We start from the raw sequence: 22,275 nt of genomic DNA, 5'->3' as shown, positions 1-22,275 counted from the left end.
CTAACAGCTATTTTATACATAAAGTAAAATGGCTTTCACCACAGAAAAAATGGGAACACTTACATTGTTAGATGTACAAAAACAGTATTCTTTGAAAATTCAGACAAATTTTCTCTGAAAATACCATTATATCAATCACCCCATATTGTTGCTATCCTGTAGAATATACAGGGTTCTTAAAGTTGCATGAAACAAATTTGAATTCCAACAGTATTCATAATTTTAGTTGCTAGGTGGTCCCTTCCCATTACTAAATGTGGAAAGAGTCAAATTAAATGAAATAACCAAAATCTAATTATTTAAATACACAACCAATACCAAAGGGTCTTTTTTAAATATACCACCCCCCGGATGTTTTAGTGAATATGGTTCAGCTGCACAGATGTTTACTTCCTTTTGAAACTGGTATAATTAGACTTCTTTGCAAAGATACATTAATCGCCTCCATCCATGTTGAGTTGTTTCTACAGGTTAATTTGTTTTGTGTGAATTGTTCCTTCTTAAAAAGCACACTCTTGCAGTTATATTCAAGAACCCAGTTATCATGAAAGCAGAATAAAGTTGACTAATGCTTCAGAGCCATTTAAGTGCCTGTTAAAGGCTGCCAAATTGCAGATAACAGTCAGTCACTCAGCTGCTAGTCATTACTGTGGTACATCAAAAGAGTCTCAAAAAAAAAATACACGAAAACAAGCTTCCTTTCTTCAAACCCTTTGGAGGCAAAACTATTTCTTAATTCGGCAACTTATCAGAAATGAATGCTCTTTAGATCTAGATTTGTGTAGCCTTGGTGACACTTCAAATAATATACAGAGAACAGGAAAATGAAACTAATTCCCGTTCCAAAGTTGGCAGCTTGGGGGGTTGGGAAAAGCAAGTTCATGTTCCACAACATGTTGCACAAAAATTTGGTGTAAAATTGTTTATTGAACAAAACCGATTTCTCATCTGGTAGACAAAGCATTTGCATCAGAGTTGCTGGCAAAGTTAATTGTAATTTGTAATGTCAACTCTAGTGTGAGGAGATTATATATTTGGCTACTTCTACGTCTCCAGATTTTTAACACATTGTATTAGCAAACAAATTAAAGTGCATAGAACTGCGGTTTGATTATTTTAATAGAAAGTTACAGCTCAGTTAAAATAGTTAATAGAATACAGAAAGCATAATTAATTATACAATAAATCTGAACACTGATTGTACTAAATGCAACAACCAAGAAACAAAGGAATGAACACAAATGATAACACAATAAAACTGTATTACATTTGTGCTTCAAATATTACAATATAGTATGTACAAGAGTCATCCAAAATGAACATCTCATGCCAAATGACACAAACAAAGTTATAAACTGTAAGCAGCAAACAAAGAAGGGGAATAGTTTTCCCTCATGACAAAGCTCAATATATACAATAGGTCTAGAAGACATTCAATTTAGAACAGGAACAAAATGACTATATACGGTTTATCTTCCCACCTTTATTCCAAACATGGCCACCAGCTCAGGGTACTGTAGGTCTATTCTATTAGTTCCTGTTTCAATTCATATTTACATGTTGAGTAAACAATACAGAAGTTAGTGCTTAAAACTAATTTGACACATGTGGCTGTGGGATCAGCGAACCTGGGATGTGTAGCCTTCTTTCATCAAACCTTCCTCATAGTCTGTCTGGCACAGAATCATATTGTTCTTGAGGAAAAATTTATCTCCAACGCAAAACCTGAAGAGATAAAGAGGGAATATAAAAAAAAAACACAAAGTGATAGTGAATATACAGGGCAACTCGATATAGAAATTCTTTAAATGGAAAGGAAAGCTATTGGCACACAATCTGAACATTTCTATTATACCTCGAGAGTGACTTCAGAGTCAAGACTTTTGTCAGTATCTGTTAGATGTGGGCTTCAACTTGATATAAAAAAATTGTGTCTAATACCTAGACAATTCAAGTATGTACAAAAATATTCTTAACTGGAGGCTTTTAAGCAAATTGCAGTGCTTTTGACCATATCAATTCAACCTTCAGAAGCTCTTATGCCTACTCTACCAAATCCAGCAAAACCATGCATAATTACGAAGCAACCCAGGTGACCCTTGATAGCAGGCTCTGTTGTTTAGATAGCTGTTTACTGATGATGTTGAAACGTACTGCCAGAATTCCCATTTGTAATAATGTTAAACAGATTAGATTTAATATCGAAAGCAGCACAATGTTCTGTGATCCTCAAGTGTTGAATGAGTAGCATTTCACTGATATTAATTTCAGGCAAATTACGAACCTAATCCCTCCTCAATCTAAACAGGTCTCTAAATTTGCTCCAGCCCAGTCTTTCTGACTACATAAAATGGAAGCAAATAGCAAGGGATTGTCTTTTTAAAATCAAAACTACCTTTCTCTTTTGTAAACAAGGAGCTTTTTAGTTTAAATTTTATAATAGTTTAGGTCCTGTTGCAACCACAACTTATTTTTGGTATAGGGTTTAAGGCCAAATATTGTAGCAGTGAATAAATAAAATTACTCAATTTCACAGAATATACAGCACAAAAACAGACCATTCAGCCCAACAGATCTGTACTGCTACAAATGTCAATGCTACAAATAAACCCACTCTCATCTGCTTGCAACAAATCCTTTCAACATAACCTACTGCTTTGTCTTTGGTGTGTTTACCATAGATGTATTTCACAAGATCCATATTCAAATCACAATGAGTAAAGAGGTTTCTGCTGAATGCCTGACTGAAATTTTGGTGACTACCTATATTTGTGCACACATTTGTACTGAATGATTGTCTAGGTTCTGATGTGCTCAGTCCATCTCCAAAGGATCACTTGCTGATGTTACAATGATTACATTTAATTCAGAAAGCATTTAATTCAGAAAACATTGTTCAATCCACACAATATTGATGAAATGCTACTGAAGCAACATTTATGCAGACACGTGTTCAATAATCTATATATTCAATCTCGCCTCAATCCAACAGGTTCAAGATATCTCACTATTCATTAACTTGATAAAATGCAACAACCAAACAATATTTTTGAATGCAGTCTGTAAATGTGCAAAGAGGTTCAGCTTGTTCAACTATGATATTTTCCAAAAGCTGGAAGTTTGAAATACTACTTCATATGGTTATTTTTTTAAAATTGAAGCTTTATTTAATTCAATATATTAAATATTTTTGAAGGGATTACATTTAGAATGCAAATTAAACATAAATAAATAGTTGTGAACATTATGGTGGGGGGGCTAAAGAAAGGCAAGAGGTCATTTTGTTCCCCTCTCTAGATCTTACAGTGTAGGAGATCAATTATTGGGAGCTCCCTTGCCTCTACACAACATCAGGACATTTAACTGTAACTTTTACTTAATCCATACAAAGATCTTTTTATCTTTTCCAATTCTCTCCTTCATATCTCAGTGCTAGCTCTCATGTATTTCAATCAAGACAGCTTATCATTATTTGCCAGGATCAGAGTATGGGGCAGAGATTGTATCATGATGCTGTTAGAATTAAGCCCTTTACCTGCCCCTCCTTCCCGCAACCTGTACTAGACATTTTGTCTGGTCAGTAAGCTCGGAGCAAATGATATCCTGTGAATGAATTTGAAACAAAAATTTAAAAAAAAAAGAACAAGACAGTTTCCTAAGCTCACAATATTTTGTGAAATCATGCAAATGTGTGTTATAGCTGTAATTGTGGTAACACCATGGAGCCCCTTCAACCGAAAAAAAATTCTAACCAACCTGTTTAGAGGTGTTATTACATAGTTCTGGAGCAGCTGAGATTTAAAAACTGGGCCTACTGGCTCAGAGGCAGTCACACTATCACAAGAGCCTCTGTCCCTTTCAGTCTGTGTTAAGGAATGTTAAGTAACCAGATACAATAGAAAGTAGTTACATTTGTAGATAATGTGGGATGGAGATGTAGAAAGTAGAGCTGAGGAATACAATTAACCGTGATTGAAAAATAAATGTTGGCTTGGGTTTCGGGAGAGGGACAGTGTGGGGCAGGGAGACTCAAGGAAGACATTATGGAAACAAATTAAAATATATGGAGTAAGACAATAATGTTTGAACTCAGGAAAGCAGGAGAGTATTGCAAAAGGCGTAAGTACAGATTGGCAAATGGTGCATTTATGCATCCTAAAGATTTTTTTCAGAGTGAAGTAGAAAGTCAAGAGCCAGGTCATTCAGCAGCCTACAGGAAGAATCAATTTTAGTAATTTTTGGTGAAGGAAATGTTCCCTTCATATTGTACAAAGTGGGTTAAAGCAAATTTAATCCATAGTTAAAGGTGGTGTGGAGCTGTGTGCTGTCTATTAAGTGCATGCTGCAAAATTCAGGAAATGCATTATATTATTGACAATATTGCAGAATGGGACTTCTTAGCCTTTGTCTGCCAGCATGAATGACAAAATACACACATACACCAACTGGAATTAAAAGCCGCTTATCAGTGTTGTTCAAACTCTCTGTAGGAAACTAAAATAATGTATATTTGGCCAGAATGGTTGCAAACTTATTCTGAGTTTAGGTCACCAACAAGTAGTTCCTGCTCTCTAACAACAAGATGAGAATTAAATTATTGCCTTGTGATCAATCCCAATTAGTCATTTGTAAACCTTTTCTGCAAGTTGGTTAGTTTCTCACTCTAAAATCAGAAACTAAATATTTCTGTTGGAACTAATCCAGTCCTTTGTTATATACAAAATGAAACTCTCTTATAATCCTCTGCTAAATGACGTTACTCATGGAGTTTCACTGTATATATCCATATAACACAAGGGCTGTCCATCCAGTCTCTCATTTAAATGAGGAGTTTCATACAGCAATATCATGCTTGGACCAAGCTCGTGAATGATGGCAATATGGCCCTCAGGAGCACAGCTAGACCCTAACCTCATTGCAACACACTTTCCAACAATTAATAATTTGTGCTGGGAGCACTGACTACAGTGGATCCAGTGCAAGGGGACTGAGACCATTCCTAACACTTGAATCACTGGGGTGAAGTAACTTGGCACAAACCAGGGACCTTGCTGGTCCTGATAATCCAGTAGCATGATGGGTGGTGCATCTATCAACTGAGGAATGGCGACTTGAGGGGCAACTTCAGTGAAGCCACAAAATCAAGTTATACACAATGACAATTCTTAGTCTCTAATTGGAATTCCCATTGAGCAAGACTGAGTCTGGCCCTTTAGAGCCTGAGTGAATAATGGAAGCTAATGGACTTGTTTGATGATGGCACACACCATAAAATTACACAGACAGAAGACTTTCCATTGCCAGTACATATTTCAATTATAAAAGACAAACTTCTAACAGAATAAACTTGTGTTTTATGCAATAACTTAACACTTTGGGACTTCCCAAACCACTTCATTGCAATGCTGGCTATAGTCAAGTATTTTGTTTGCTTTGTAGGAAAGGTGGCAACAAATGTTTGCACAGCAAGATCCCACAAAATGGTACTAAGGTAGGTGATTAGATAATTTGTTTCACTGATGGGATATGTATTGGGCAGGACACAAAGAGACCTTCCACATAATCTGTTACAATCCCAAGAGGGTAAATGGAGCCTCCGTCTAATCCAAATTACAGCACCACAGCAACTTGATAGATTGTTGGTTCAAATTACTAGGTCAAGGCTCCAGAGTGGGGTTGAGTGAATAGAGAGGAAGAAAGTAGAGGTTTGAACCCATGGTCTTCTGATTCAGAGTCACGAGCGCATTCAGCAAATCTTCAGCTTTTAGAATTTTCTATCACCAAAGCAGCAGACGAGTGATTTTGCACGATACAATTTCACACGTATGATTGACCAAACAAAAACCAACTAATTCTGACACAGTCGAGAAATGTGGAAGTATTATTGCAAGTAATGAGCCTTAAATCAGCATTACACAGAGGTGTATATGTTTCAAGTACTGTACCAGAAACCTGTTCTTCCAATTATGTCAAGGAAATGCTTGTCTATTCAGCAAATGGAGGAGTAGGATAATGTGAAGCAAAGTGCTTGGCAATAGTGACGGAGAACGTGGAACAGAGGGTTGATGACAGCAAGCTAAACTCCTGGGTGTAAACCGAGAAAGAAACAAGACAAATACTAGTGTAAAGCAACAGCACAAGATAAACATGAAAATGCTGTTAAGCGGTGTTTGTTATATATCATTGTTGGGAAAAAAAGTCCTGCTCACACAGAGAAATGAATTTTAATGTGCTAAGGCACCCTGAGGGAAGATTTCCTCTGAATGTGGCATGTAGTGAAATCAAAACACATAACAGGGAATATTCTCCAGATTTATTCTAATTCTTTTGAGGAGGCTATAGAACGAGGGGAAAAGGTGAGGCCTTAAGAGCCTTCAGTCATTTTGGTTGCCAACTGTGCGGCATCTGCTGTTGCTGGAATTGACTGCTCTAGAATAAGAAAGTGTAATTAAAGAAAAAGTATAATAACAGCATGTGTTGTATTTCCCTCATTACTGCTTCACCAATGGAGGATCCCTCAATGCATCAAATGTGCAGTATTCCTCAGGTCAGTCCAGGATCTTTGGCACCTTAAATTCAATGACGGGCCCATCTATAAAAGGTATCCCCAAGCAACTGTTGGTTTCCATGTTCAAACAAAAAATAATGTTGATTGGAGAAACTGCCACCAACTCCTGTCCTTCAGAAAGTCTACAGATTCTTTAATTCTGTCACTGCCACTACCCATCCCCAACCCTCCATCTGATAGGATTCCCAGCACAGATGGAAACACCATTGGAAACGTACCAAAGATATTAGGATGACTTTTGGGAATGCTCCAGGATCGGCGCCAAGCAGATCCCAGTCAATGGTCTGATGAATTTCAGCTATTTATTGTACTTAGATGTGGAAAACAAAATAAGTCTTCACCCCTGCCTCTGCTTTGCCTCCAAATCAAACTAACTTGCGTTGTTCTCATCTTTAAAACGTAGAATTTTCACAGAAGCATTAGCAGTGGTGAGGCCTTCAAGGAATAACTGGGCTTCATTCATATCACATTCAACATAGAAGGTGGTGATCAAGGTCAGAGTGTGGTGGTGGGGGGGGGCGGTGGTGGTGCTCACAAGTCAACTGGTGCTTATCTTACAATACCACGTTTGCACTGAGTGCTCAAGTGCTCAATAGTTTTATTGTTGATAGTGCAATACCCAAAAGGCCAAACATATTTATTTTGTTCAACATCCCATCTGCTTTCTTCACCGAGTAAGAAGACTCCAACAGTCAGGAGCTAGAAAAGCACTAAATGCTACACACTTCAACAGAAACCTTGCCATTAACTTATAGCGATGTGCAAGGTCAAGCAGAGGATTTATGAGGGGAGGAAAGATGGAAATCAAGGGTCTGGTGACTTCATGGAAGTGCATAAAAAGGTCCTCAATGTTTTTCGATAAAGTGGACACGAAATGTCTTCTGTGGATGAATCCAGAACGAGGGGGCAACACTTTTTAAAAAAATTAAGGGTTACCTAGTTGGGACAGAGATAAGGAGCTCTCTCAGAAGGCTGTGGGGTTTGGAGCTCTCTGTATTGGAACAGGGTGCTGGGCAGATTCTTGTCAGACAGAAGAATAAAAGGTTATAGGGGATAATGGGAATCAGGAATACAACACATTCACCATCAAATGGCAGAGTAGGCTTGAGGGAATGAATGGCTCTAAATTCACATATTTGTATGGTACAAATTTCTTTATATACTACATTATGTCTGTGTTCTGGATTACAGGAATCGGGGTAGGCCATTCGGTTCCTTAAGCCTGTTCCACCATTAAATCAAATTTGGTTTGGTTCATAAATATTTTTCAACATCAAAAGTACAATTATTAATGGAGCTGTTATTATCATGTTTTGATAGAGGGCTCTACCATCCTGTGCGTTAAGTAGTGTATACTAACTTCTCTCCCATGATCTGCTTTTCTACAAAGTTAATTTCTCTTGTCCTAAAGCCATCAACAGAAAAAGATCTACTCTATCAAATCCTTTCCGTGTCTAAATTCAGTTATGTTATTTCCTCACAATACAAGCCTTTGAGCCCTCCTAACATTCTGGCTCTGGAATCCATGTTGGCTGTAGTCCTTTTTAGGACCAACCTATCAGGGGATTGTATTGCAGCTGCAGTAATGTTTGCGCTCATACCCATGAGGCTCGACATTCATCATTCCTCCTTGTTCAAACAGCTACGTTTAATTTCCCCTGAATGAAAGCTTCATGCATCCACCTCAGAAAGCAATAATGCCACAATAGGGTCATAATATGGATTATTAAATTTTCAACTTTCATCATCTGATTTTAATACCAAAAGCCTTCATGGACTAGGTTCTCTTTAATAATTTATAAAACTAGGGCCTAGAACGGCTGCAGTAATTAACTGGCCATAGGTTGAAGCAAGTTCAGGAACGCAACACAAATGAACAAAATCATCTGGTCTGAAATTACTATTATACCTAAAGATATGGAAATCAGTCAACCGAGTCAAGAAACTCACACTCCTTTAACTTGCACTAATAAGGAAAATTGAATATATTGGACATGAAAGGTCCATGCAACGATCCAGCTTCAAAAGCAATGGAGCCAGATTCAGGAATACACAAATGAACCATATTTCTGTAGCTGTATAGTACAGCAACAGATCTTGAAAGAAAATAGATTTGACAGCAAGACTCTCTTTCTCTCCCCGTTTCCATATCTTGAAAACTAGTACTGACAATAAAACAAAATCAGAACAATTACCACACTAAGTACACAAGGATTCTCAAAAATTCACAACTGCTGACGATATGAGACATTAGTGGAACAGCAATATTTTCAAGTTCAATTATACAAACTCAAGGACTCCAAACACATTTTCAAAACGCATATTCTTCGTCCTCCTATTACAGCAGATATGTGCGGCTTTCTAAACTTCATTCCTATGTTTTTGTGCATTTTGATGTCACATTTTACTAATTTTTGGGGTCATTAAGTAATTAAAATTCCTTTATTTCAAATCAGAAAAACTTGTAATTGGCTCCTTAATATTGACTCTACAATATTTTATTTGAAGTACAACATAGCTGTGTGCTAAAAGAATTCAGAATCTTTGTTGTGGCTAATTGAGTGGGGGGGGAGGTGGTGGGTAAAGAAAGGGGAGCAGATTCACCCCCTCCTCATTTGGTCTTAAGAAAAGCATTAAACAATGCAATGCCATTGTGTATAGCTAGAAACTGCTCCAGTATATATGTGCAAATGGTAAAGCAAGGCTTCAAATTGGTGTTAGATGGAAAATGAGCAAATTCCGGCGAAGGACCTATGGGTGTTTGGATTTTGTTGTGAAAAAAAAAAGGTTGAATGGAGTGGCAGCTTTTCAGTGACTTGGTGAATATAGTTGCCTGTCCTTGGAGAGATCTTTGTGAACCACGTGGGGAAACTCAGTCACAAACTCATTTACTGAATTGGAGTCTCATCATGTACTGCTTGTCACTGAGCTATTATGATAGATAATTGGCTAGGTTAATTTGTAGCATCAGTTGTGCATCTCGGTGGCCTCAGCATTCCAAAGGGACCTTCACCTCCTATTCTTATACACTGGGTACACCTTCTCCTCCTGTCCTTATGCTGTGTGTGACCACATACTATAACTCCATTACCTTTTGCTAAGGTAGTTATTCTACCCAGGTTGCTTTGCCATCAGGCCAGCTATTATTTTAAAACTTATGAGTCAAACACTCCAATCTTGAGTAATAATTCTCCCTCAATATTGTTAAACATTATACAATAATACTCCTGTTGCAAGTAATGCAAGGAAAAAAAAAGGGCTCTGGTATAATCTCTGCTGTTATTCTTCTGCCATTTAAAAAAAAAATTAAAAAAGTCAAATATTTCAATTTTGCCAAAAAAGCAGTAATTTCCTGATCAAAACGAGAGATATTTTTGATTCATTTTCTAAAATATTAATTAAATTTAATATACGTACACCTCAGCCACAAACTAATGAACAAATATTCTTCAATGTATCATTTATATTAGATCCTACATATTTATAGACTTCAACACAATTATTACCCTCAGGGGCTTTCAGTTGGCAGGAAGTCCCCCAAAGGCTGTAGAAACGTTAATGAATTTTCCTATTAATGTGCAGAGCTAGCTTCTTGGCAAGTACTAGTACTTCCATCACTATTTAAACATGCTTTACTATTAATTTGTTTAACCCCATGAACGCTATTTGTTATTCAGAATCCAACTGCCATATGCATCAGTACCCGACTGAATTTTTCAATTAATACTTTATTCTGTTAACTCTAGCATATTAAGTTGCTCGAATATACTCATCGCTTTATTTGGGTGGGGGGAGTATTATATAGTCTTGGCACACTTGAGGTGATTAATGGATGACATTTTCTATCGTCAAAAACCTAATATAAAGCAGATGGGTTTCAGAAAAATGATATGAATTTACAGCGAGTAACAGATGTTACATTCTTTTAACTAATTGGGTTTCCATGTGTACCATTGACGATAAAGGACTTTTGATCAAAAACTGTACCTCTGATTACAGAGCTGACAAGCAAAACAGTCCAGGTGATAAACATTGTCCTTGGCTCTCATTACCATCTCAAAGGCAGGAATCAGCTTGCTGCATGCTGCACAATTTCCTGTCACACCGAACAACCTGTAAGTGCAGAAGATAAAGCAAAAATCAGTATCACACTCATATACACTCTAAGAGCGTACCATCTTCCTCCTGTTCAAACTGGCATTAAGTCTATTGCAACCACCCCCAACCTGATAGACAGCCTTTGTGACCTGGGCTCATCTCTCAGTCAGCCATAAGCCCGATGGACCACAACTCCTTAAGCTTCCAATTCACACCTTCTGTTCAGCTCAGATGACACTTGAGATTGAAGGCTAAGGGGAGATTTAATCGAGGCACAGTAAAGTAATGGTTTTGAGAGAGTGCACGAGCTGAAACTGTTCCAAGTGCCAGGCTAATGCTGTCTCATTAGAGATAGATGACTGGTGCAGGTGTAACCGGAGGGTGATCACACCTCAGGTGAAGGGAGGTTATTGAGAAGAAGAGTCCTTCATGGTAACCTCAGCAGGGATTGAAACAAAAACAGAAATTGTTGGAAAATCTCAGCAGGTCTGGCAGCATCTGTGGAGAGAAATCAGAATTAATGTTTCGAGTCCAGTGACCCTTCTTCAGAACTGATGGTAGCTAGGGAAAAGTTTTTTTTATGCAGAAGGTAGGGTGATGGGAGCGGGTAAAGAGTAAATATTAGGTGGAGATACAACCCAAAAGAGAGAGAAGAACAGTTGGACAGAAAGCAATGAATAATGGTCAGCCTAGGAGAACGACTGGGGAGTAAATGATAGGGAGTTATAGCCCAGAGAGAGAAAACAACATTTAGGAATTCAACCCACGCTTTTGGCGTCACTCTGCATTACAGACTAGCTGTCCAGGCAACTGAGCTGACTGGCCCCCAGCCAGAAAGCAAAGGTAACAGGTTTAAACTAATTGGCAAAAGAACCAAAGTGATGATGGGGAGAATTTTTTAGAAAGAAAAATATCCTGTTACATTTACATATATTTCATGAGAATTTAGAATGTACTCTTTGAACTTGCTGCAAGCACCCTTTTTAACAATAATGACATTGGTTAAATACTTCAAATTCCCAGGGCTGCTATGGAAAAGCAGACGAACAGGATTAATTGGATAAACCGTTCATAGAACCAACACAAGTAAACAGAGCTGCATGACTGTATGGGAAATATTTCATAGCAACACATTAATTCTGGTTTCAGAGGGCAAACTGTTCCAAGTCTTTGGGAAGGGGCAGCATAAGCAGGTATTGATCTCCAAAGCAAGAAATAATGTGAATCATTAGTTTCAAAAATGGTTCTGATAGACAGTTCAATTGAACTGAAATATCAATTCCCTTTTCATCCAGATGCTGGCTGAATCAATGAGGTTTTCCAACTCCTTTGGTTCAGTTTTCCAGCACCCACAGTAGTTTGTAGCTACCATTAGTGAAAACATAAACAGTAAAGAAATTTGGAGTTTGATAGTGCTTGCTACATTTTAGGTACCTCGCCCCTACCCAACGTGATTACATGAGCGAAGTTGACCTAATCTGCTTTTTAATATGTCAGCAATGCATGCTAGAATTCTCATTTACAGTACTTAAAAAGATTCACACCTCTACAGGGGTGTCTTGGGAGTGCCAGTTTATCTGGATTTAAAAACACCAATGTTGGCCATATCAAATCAAATTGCTGATCTGCCACTAGGGAATTCCTTCTCTCTTGGCAATACTACAGAGAAGTGAAACAGATTCACTACAATCCAGTGTCAGCATCAAGCACTCATGGGTCACGTCCAACCAGAAGCAATGCAGTAAAATTCACTCACTAACTTACCAAAGTGCCATAACGACAGTTTTATCAAGAGAACCACAGACTGCAGCAAAGGGTTTAACGTATAAATCAACGAGTATAAAGTAAAGATTAGGTTATTTGTAAAAGTCAAATTAGAAAGCAGTACAGAGAGATGCTCCATCTCCTTACAAAAAGGACACTGTTGTCTGATATTTCCTTACATTTACCAGATGCTTCTCAAACTGAGCCACTCTTTATCCCAACTGCTCCCGTTTCATGTTAAATATTATTTATTCCAATTTTTGCAATGAGGAAGTGCAGGAAAATATGGCTATTCCAACTTACTGCTACCAGATGGAACAGGTCTACTCTTTAAAAAGGTACAGACTTAAGTCAGGCTGTAGAAGAGGCTGCATTCCAGTGGTAGCCGTGAGAAAATCTCTGCAAAGTGCATTATAGATCTTGAAAAGCACACGTGTAAGCGCTTCAATATGTCAGGCAGGAAGATAGATCCGGATGGACAAGTAAAGGCACCCAGAAGAGAAGTGGGCAGCAGACAAATTTAAGCTGAAGCTTTAAGGGGACAAAATTTCAGCAATTTTGCCATTTATAGCAAAAACAGGCATCTAAATGTTCATCCTCTCAAAAGAAGGACAGATTCCAAGACACTCACGATGAGTATCAGACATTTATGTGCCTTGTCGTAGCTAATTAAGCTCATCTAATTTGCAAGCCCACCCCAATATGTGGTTTGACCGACCAGGATGCTCAGTGTTCCTTTCAAACCTAGTTCCAAGTTGTTCCACAATATCACAAGCAATGCAAGATTAATATTCAGCTACATTAGTCAATAAACCAGAACTTTCTACAATTTAGCACATGCAGGTCTGACGTTACCTTGGTCACATTCTACTTAAAGTTTTTATTCATTCATGGGCTGAGGGCATCACTGGCTAGGCAGCATTTATTGTCCATCCCTAATTGCCCAGAGGGCAGTTAAGAGTCAACCACATTGCTGTGGGTCTGAAGTCACACGTAGGCCAGACCAGGTAAGGATGGCAGTTTCCTTTCCTAAAGGACATCAGTGAACCAGCTGGGTTTTTCCAACAATCGACATTGGATTCACAGTCATCATTAATTCCAGATATTTATTGAATTCAAATACCAGCATCTGCCATGGTGGGATTCGAACTCTGGCTCTCTGGATTAACAGGCCAGCAATAATACCACTCGGCCTCCCTCTCTTATATAGTCAACACCCAGCTCCACCACTGATACCTGGTCTACCAATCCAATAAAGCTTTGCGTTCTCCAAGTCAATGTTAAACACTGCTTGCATCTTGTTCTTTACCAAGCCCTGCCAGCTTATTCCTCATCAACCGAATTGCTCTTTGTTTCAAGCATCAAGGAACTGCATATAGACAGCCCATTAGTTTTGGCTGATAAAAAAAAGGACAAAACTATGGTAGCATGTGCCATTTCTCAGCAAGTGCTCTTGTAGATAGTGCTCTTACTGATGAGCATGGATGGAAGATGTATCCTTAGATTCTGCAAAATTTTTAAAAAATGTTCAAAAAGCTAGTTTAGCTTTGGAGATACAGGTACACCATTAACCCTGGGACTGTCTATTGTACACCCAAAATCTGAGTAAGACAGGGAGATAATTTCCACTGTACCTTAAGACTAGTCCAGATTGTTTGAAGGCAAATCATATTTGAGTTTACATGGATCACAGGTCAAAACGTAAACCTTAAGAGTGAAGAGTTTTCAGATAGGGGATCATATTGCATGTTTTTGAGTTTCATTACCACATAATGAAACAACTGTGCCAGAATTAAACAAAATCAGAACAGTACAAGCCAAGAATTTGTAATGTGATGGGACCTAGGAATTATGGTTAACTTAAACAGATGGACATTCTAAATCAGCTAGATAAATGACCAACTGAAAATGGTCTGACTGAAACTACACAAAAATACCTCAATTCTTGGAATATTTTCACTCTACCATTGAAAAATCTGCAAACAAACATTTGTCACTCCATGCATCATTTTCCTTTGATGACACTGTAGGACAACACACCTCAAGGCTCCACTCATATCTCTATTAATTCTCACTCAGAAGTGCCTTCTGTTAAGGGCTGGACATGGTCAAAGCCTGCAGGGACATCCCATAGTGTTACAGGATATTGTTTATGGGACAGTCCACTAGTGCTAAAGGGACAGTTCATTGTTATGCAGGACTGTCCAAACTATGCTACAAGCGAGCAGTATTTCATATTCGAGAGAGAGTCTTGTAAAGTTATCCTAATTAGATCTTGTTCTGCCAAGAAGGGTGTTGCAGAATATTGAATGACATTTTATAGCATCTCTGTGCTGCATGGCACGCTAGTGAATCTGGAACAAATACACATGAAAAAAATCTTTACGGAGGTCTCCATGCACATTTTCCACAGCAAAAGAGATTGGAGGGTCTGGATTGAATGGCTGTGGCAATGTTCCAGCTGTCTCACGATCGTACTAGTAGTGATCATAGAACAGGCATCATTACACTGGGGAGCACTGCAATATGAAATGGACCACAACAGCACCTCCAGTCTTGAGAAACATATGGTGCATATACTACAGAATATAATTAGTCACTGAAATTAGCTGTTTGCATTTTGATCATGTAGCCTAACTGCCAGCATGTTGTGGGGGGACAGAAAAGCAGGCTCGATTCTGCAAATACCATCAGCAGTTTGATTATTTGCTATAAAGCAGAGTTATAAAAAAAAAATTAAGCTACCTTAGCCTGAACAAGATAGAAATTTCATAACTTCACGAATTGGACAGTAATGCTGGCTCTACTAATTAGGTCCTAAAGTGAACTAGCGTATAAGTTTTCAGCCATGGTACTTTGTGCATTTAACATAAACTGTTTTGAATAATAAAGCCAGGTAGCAAACTGAAAAGCAGTCAACTTTCTGTCTAAATGGATACTAAAACAAAATCTCCCCAACCGAATTCCTAAGTGACACGAGGCCTTTTCACAACGTAAATTCCACCTTTTGCTCAAACTCAATCACAAATGACACCAATTTGACGTGAAAACATCACCACTGTTTTCTTGTCAAGTTCCTTACATGGGTATACTGCATTCAGTATTTTTTTTCTATTTTCATTCACAGGATGAGGGTATCACTGACCAGGCAGCATTTATTGCACATCCTTAATTGCCCAGACGGCATTTAAGAGTCAACCAAATTGTTGTGGATCTGGAGTCACATGTAGGCCAGATGAGGTAAGGATGGCAGTTTCCTTGCCTGAAGGGCATTAGTGAACCAGATGGGTTTTTCCTGACAACCGACAATGGATTCATGTTCATTATTAGACTCTCAATTGCAGATTTTTTTTTCTTTATTGAATTCAAATTCCACCATCTGCCATGGCTGGATTTGAACCAGTTTCCCCACAACATTGTCTAGGTCTCTGGATTAACAGTCCAGCGATAAATACCACCAAGTCATTGCCTCCCCGTCAAGTGATCATTCTTCACAAATGCACTTGTCACTGGTGACCTCTAACCCTCTAACCAAAAGATACCATGGCCAAGACAACTCTGTCCCTACCCAAAGATCAGTCATGCATTTTCAGCAGGGCTCATTTGGTTACTAACACCTACTGCAAGCTCAGCCCAAAGAAGTAGAGGTTGGTTGAAATGCCCCCCTGCAATCAGCATAGCTACAGCCAACTAACTAAGCACAAATCCCACAACCTTTCAGGTCTGAGGCTGAGGCTTTTTCAGCAGAAAAGCTGCAACTTTGGGAAAGCCGAAAGTTTAATCTAAATTATTGCAATGACATGTCAAGAGGGTTGTTCATTTCCTGTAATCTTTGCAGTTGTCATTAGATGTCAATCAGAAGCTTAATAGTAAGTATACAGTTCCAATAGTTAACGAGTCCCAAATCTCAGAAACATTTGCACTTGATCTAAATCATAGGAAATTTTTGATTCAATTATAGCTTGATAACTGCCAGTTTTAGAATGTAGTCTTCACTTTGGAATAGATTGGTGTGAGAGTCTTCAAAAAGACCAGATGCTGTCATCACAAAAACACTACCATTACACCTCTGGGTGGGGGCATTTTCCAATTATGTAAAGGTAAAGATACCATTGTCTATTCAGCCATAGGGCTGCTCTTTCATTAGACAGAGATGACTGGTGGTGGTTTAACCTGAGGGTTGTCATGCCTCAGGCAAGGGGAGAGGTTGAAGAGGAGAATCCTTCATGGTGTCTGCAGCTGGTGTGGGAATTGAACCCAAGCTGTTGGCTTCACTTTACATATAAACCAGCTATCCAGCCAACTGAGCTAAATAACCACCCCCCCACCCTTTCTAATACTGGGGCTATGTTTAAAAGGGACATAACCAAATAACTACAGGACTTTGACCTACTTTTGTGAGCAAGGAAAGCAAAACTCTGCCTGGGAACGCAAGTTTGGCCTTTTTCATTCTCTGATTGCAGCTGAAATTTCTTGTGATTCATCCTGTACTTTTGACACAAAGTAGTAATTAACTGAACTAGAGCTGACTTGTGCATCATTTGCTCCCTTATTTCTGTCCCAAGGAGGCACGTGTTCATTTCCAGATAGCTAGTACAAACTTTTCCATCAAGGAAACTTGCAAAAATGTGATTCTTTGACTTTCGTTCCTCTTGAACAGTGATGATACCTGGAAAGTCTTTTTATATTGACTCTGGCTTCGTTCGCTAGATCTTTTCTTCTTTTGTTCTGTATTATGCCAATTAGTCAGGCCACACTTGGGAACAGGTTTGTACCACACTTCAAGTGATGCACTGAATGTAGTCAAATAAGATGATGCAGAAATCCAACGTTGAATCCGACCGACCATTAGCTTTCCAGATTTATTCTGCAATTTCTCCCGACAAAACATTTGAGTAGCAACACACCTGATCTATTTTCAATGAATTACTGATCCTGCACTTCACAGAATTAAAGTGGCCAATCATCAAATTTTCACAAAACAAGAAATCCGGCGCAATATATTGTTAAGGGAAAGTCAATTCTTGCATGTTAAAAAGGGCTTATTAAATTAGCAATGCTCAATTATACCGATAGGGAAGGCTGCCAAAGGGTATTTAGCTATAGATCAGATTGTGACAAGGTATTATTATTCCAAGATAGGATACAAGAGGTCAGACTCTGCCAAGGTGTTTGCACTGGAGAGTGGACTGTCTGGTGCAAGAGATTATGCAGGAATAGTCAATCTTCACTATCAAGTGACAGTGAAGGTCATTGAAGCATCTTAAAAGGAACCTGCCAGGACCACGAAAGGATCAGCACTTCTCTGCATCACCACACACCCACCTATGATCATATAAAGTAGCAAAGGTCTTCCAAAATAATGTTTTCAAGCTATGAGGCTTCACAAAGCCAATTGCAAATCTATCCGATGCAATGGAATGTTTTCCATATTCAGAGCTCGTCATTAGTTCTGGGCAATTGGCTTCTCACAGACCTATTCCTCTGCCTGCAATGCTTTTCTCTAGTTATACCTAAACAGGGATGGCCGTCATTCACAGCATAAAAGTGCGCAACAATGCAATGACAGTTCCTAGGCATGCAGAAGGAAAGGCACATATAGTGTTTGCTCTTCAGCAGTCAATAGACCACCGGTTATTATAAGAAGAAAGGAGGACGAGTCAGTCTTCAGGAATATGGTGAAAATATTCCAGTGACACCCACCCCAACATTGCCTTACTCAACCATGAGTTTTAGATGCATGGAGATGTCCAGAGATGGACTTGAAGAATATTCCAGTAAAGGTTCACAAAATTTAACGATACACTGCAAAGTACAGACAGAAGATGGCTGCAGACCACAGGAAAGAATATGCATTACAGGTGGAGGAATAGGTCTGTGAGGAGGCAACTGGCCAGAACTAACAATGAATTCTGAATATGGGAAACATTACTTTCCACTGGATATGTTAACAATCATGGGATCCTTTGCTTTATTCCTTTGATTGTCTATCTGGTATGTTACACTTTCCGGCACAAGAATGACCGTATGAAAGGTATAAATGATTTCTATAAAGCATTATTACTATTCCCAGTTTGTGTGCTAGATTTGCATCACTCAAATTTAAGATTGCGCTCTCAGAAGAGATAGGAGCAGACGTTGGCCTTCAGCCAATCTGGTCTGTTCACCACCCCTTAACCATTCATTTTAAAATAGAATATTATGGATACAGACAGAATTGTGATTTCTTGATACATAGCTGAGGTGCGAGCACTGCAGTAAAAGAGGAAATGCAACTCAGTTAAAGGTGGGTAAATTTGTGAATTAATTTAACATATGTGCAGATAAATCTAATTTTTTGATTCACGCTTAAACTTTTCGATTCATGCATTTGCCTTCTTTGCACTGTGAACTCCTATCGTCCAGACTAGATTCTACTTGCACACTTTTTTTTTTGAAGGATAAACAATGGTGAGTTTTTGCAGGAGTCCATTAATTACAAAATGAAGATAAAAGCTCAGAATTTATGTTAGTGATAAATTTTTGATTGGACTGCATTAATATAGAATCCATCCTGTCTGATCATTGTAGTTAACTATTTAAGTAATGCATGATATTGTGGGTTAGGGACAGATCTTGCAGTTTCACATTCAATTTCAGCCTCAACCAACTGAAGGATGAATGTCTGCAGCTGAAGCATCTGAGTGGAAATGTGTGTGGTGTCAATGCGGTTTCTAATGGGCCTTGGGTAATAGCACAGAAATGTCCAGTTAGGAGGCTAAACTCTCAAGACTGCTGCTTGTGGAGCTCTATTCAGCACCTGGCTGTTCTTTATATGATCTAGGATAGTCCAATTAACACCAGGGTATCTGAAATGCGAAAAGCATTAACGCTTCATTCCTCAACACTTTTCAACATGCCAGTTGAAAATAAGCTACTTGTATATACTGCTCTTTTAAAGGCACAGATTCAGTGGGTTGTCTCCTTAGACAATCCTTCCGCAGTTTGAAACAGCAATCGGCTTCTCTGAATTTCAATTGCAATGGATGACTGGAAGAACTTTGATATTTACATTTGTTAAGAGGCTCATTAGTTCTGAGAAGTGTTTCAGGATTGTTGTAGGTGTAATGAGTTTTTCTTGTTACCTTCAGTGAAATCATTTAGTAACAGTCCTTTTTAACCAGAAGTTCCATGACTACTAATTGGAAAAACAAAAACAAACATTTTTCACCAAAAGATTAGCGTATTTTCCATCTATCTACAAAATCATAGAAACATAAAAATTAGGAACAGGAGTTGGTCATTATGCCCTTCCAGTCTGCTCCACCATTCAAAATGATCATGGCTGATGATCCAACTCAAATAGCCAGCTCCTGATTTTCCCTGATATCCTTTGGCCCTTTAGCCCAAGTGCTATATGCAGCTCCTCAAAATCATTCAATGTTTTAGCCTCAATTATTTTCTGTGATAGCAAATTCCATAGGCTCATCACCCTCTGGGTGAATAAATTTCTCATTGTAGTCCTAAATGGTTTGCCCAGTGTCCTTAGAATGTGATCCCTGGTTCTGGACTCCCTGCTATTGGGAAAAATCATTCCTGCATTTACCCTGTCTACTCCTAGAAGAATTGTGTATGTTTCTATGAGACCGTCCCTCATTCCTTTTAACTCTAACAAAATAATCCAAATTGATTTGGTTTCTCCTTGTGTCAAGTCCTATCATCCCAGGAATCGGTCTCGTAAACTTTTGCTTCATTCCTCAAATAAGAAAACCCAAACTGCACAGAATATTCCAGGTGTAGGCCATTTGTAATTGCAGCAAGACATCCTTTGGAAACAAATTGAAGATTTTTGAACCTGCCTGATATTCAATTTTCTTTCTATCCTTCTCTCCGAATTTACTGCTGTCATAATGGTTGCATGGGTGAATGTTGCCCAAGAAGCAGTTATCCATGCATGAGTCTGCACAACAAGACTAAAATCAAACCTAATGTTCACATGCACACCTCTACTACTGCTTTCTAGTCAATGGTCAGGAGCTAGAGCCAATTTCCCCCTTCTCAGTTACACACAGAGACTTTCAGACTCAGCAAAGAATGGGGACCAACCTGGTCTGTATCCTACATACAGACTCAACATTTATCCATGTACAATAAATTAAAACTTTAAAAAAAAAATTACAAACAGCCAATGATTTTGACTGAGTGCAACTCTGGCCTCAGGACCATTGATCATGGATTCAAGCCCCACTCCAGCACTTGAATATTCTCCATCATAGAGAATACTGCATTGTTAATGATACTGCCTCATAGACAAGATGATGTTGAATGGAGGTCCTATTTGCTGTTTGATGACAATTCAAATAACCAGGGAGGTTTCCCAGCATTATTGGAAAAATGCTTAAGCACTGTACACATTTACATATGGAGTGAACCGATTGCCAACTAAAGTAGTCATCACCGCTGACAAAACCCCGAGCATAACAGGTTCCATATGGTATGGCACAGTGATATTCATTCAACCCATACGCTGTGAAAGAGTCAAATCCAATTGAACAATAGTGAGTTAATGAGTACCTCGAAATTGAACGTGGTCAGACAGAACGTGTGCTAGGTCCGGAGGAGAATCAAACCTGAGATTGGCATCTTCCGATCAGTGGTTTTAAAAGTCACTGGACAAGGAAGTGGAGTTGCCAAAAGTGGCACTGCCAGCATTGGCTGTACCAGTCAGGCTGCAAAACTACCATTTATTTAGCAGTGCCAAGAATCTCATTAAAATAAAAAGTCTATTTAAATGCACAAATCAGTAGAACATTCCTGGTCTGCTTGCTCACATATTCAGCAGTAAGCTCCATGTGTGTGGGAACGAGGAGAGCACAAAGGATTAATCTTGTCATTTAGAGAAAAAGTTACCACTGCCTCGCTATAGTTGTTTCTGTTGAGGGGCATGCTTTTAATAAACTATATACATAAAATTTGATAGAAGGATTTAGAATACCTAAAGAAATAAAAAAAAGTATGTAGTAGACCAACACTTCAAACAGAGAGCTGCTTAAAGTGGCAACAAATACTGGTGAAACAAAGTTATAGCAAGCTACCCAAGTATAGGAGTCCCATACTGCCTGCTTGTTGCTAAACTTAATGATGCAAAGTGGTTTTAAAACATTTCCAAATGCAGATGAATGGCAAGATGTCAGATAAATGAGCAGTCATCACAGCCAGAACTACCATTATAGCCCAAACCTAATCAGTAGGCTCCAATTCATCTACTGGGCAATGACCAAGGGGAACAGACCCCACAGGTTGTGCAGTTGTACAGAGCCAGATGCAGTACAAATCATTTACTTCACAGACATAACTAACACATGCAACTGCTTGTGGCAGTCAAGGCCACCACAGTTCTCAATTTCTATCTCCATCACTTCCCGCAGGCTAAGACGGAGATTTCCTGTTATATCAGTTAACGTGCTGCCTACACATTTATTAAACAGATTGCAGGTGGATAGGCTATTAAGGCAGCTCTTTCATGTCATTTTGCACTTGAACACCAGAGTAGCATGACATAGCCGGCTAGTTGTACTATACAGCTGCATTTTCTGCAATGCACAATTACTGACCATAGTTATTTGTCTGATGTCATGTACTCCCTTGCCCTTGTGCACAGAATGCCAAATCTGCAAATTCATTCTCTGCAATTTGTGGTGTATGTAACTATTTGCTCGGAAATGTTGGATACATATGCAAGGAAGTTGTGAGGCATTATGGAACCTCTCAGTCTGCACCCTGGGGACTCATCAGGAGTTAGAATCTTACCTTCAAGACATGACTACAAAGGGAGCATGCATCATTTGTGCAAGTATGGTTGAGTG

At 38.7% G+C, this 22,275-nt stretch overlaps 1 protein-coding gene across 11 annotated transcripts in view; it reads right to left on the bottom strand.

The window, feature by feature from the left end:
• Nucleotides 1-741: 741 nt before the first annotated feature.
• lmo3 (LIM domain only 3) overlaps nucleotides 742-22,275 on the bottom strand; it is a 201,475-nt gene continuing 179,941 nt past the window's right edge. For all 11 annotated transcript variants that reach the window (XM_048610245.1, XM_048610237.1, XM_048610243.1 and 8 more), the window contains 2 exons: nucleotides 10,556-10,681; nucleotides 742-1,725 (listed from right to left, as the gene is read on the bottom strand). In XM_048610245.1, coding sequence (XP_048466202.1) covers nucleotides 1,620-1,725; nucleotides 10,556-10,681 — 232 coding nt within the window. In that variant the 3' untranslated portion in view covers nucleotides 742-1,619. The remainder of the gene's footprint in view (nucleotides 1,726-10,555; nucleotides 10,682-22,275) is intronic.

Source organism: Rhincodon typus, chromosome 22 (assembly GCF_021869965.1).
Source record: "Rhincodon typus isolate 14 chromosome 22, sRhiTyp1.1, whole genome shotgun sequence".
Taxonomy (NCBI): domain Eukaryota; kingdom Metazoa; phylum Chordata; class Chondrichthyes; order Orectolobiformes; family Rhincodontidae; genus Rhincodon; species Rhincodon typus.
Note: the sequence above shows the minus strand (reverse complement) of the source record. Positions and strands in the feature narration are given on the sequence as shown.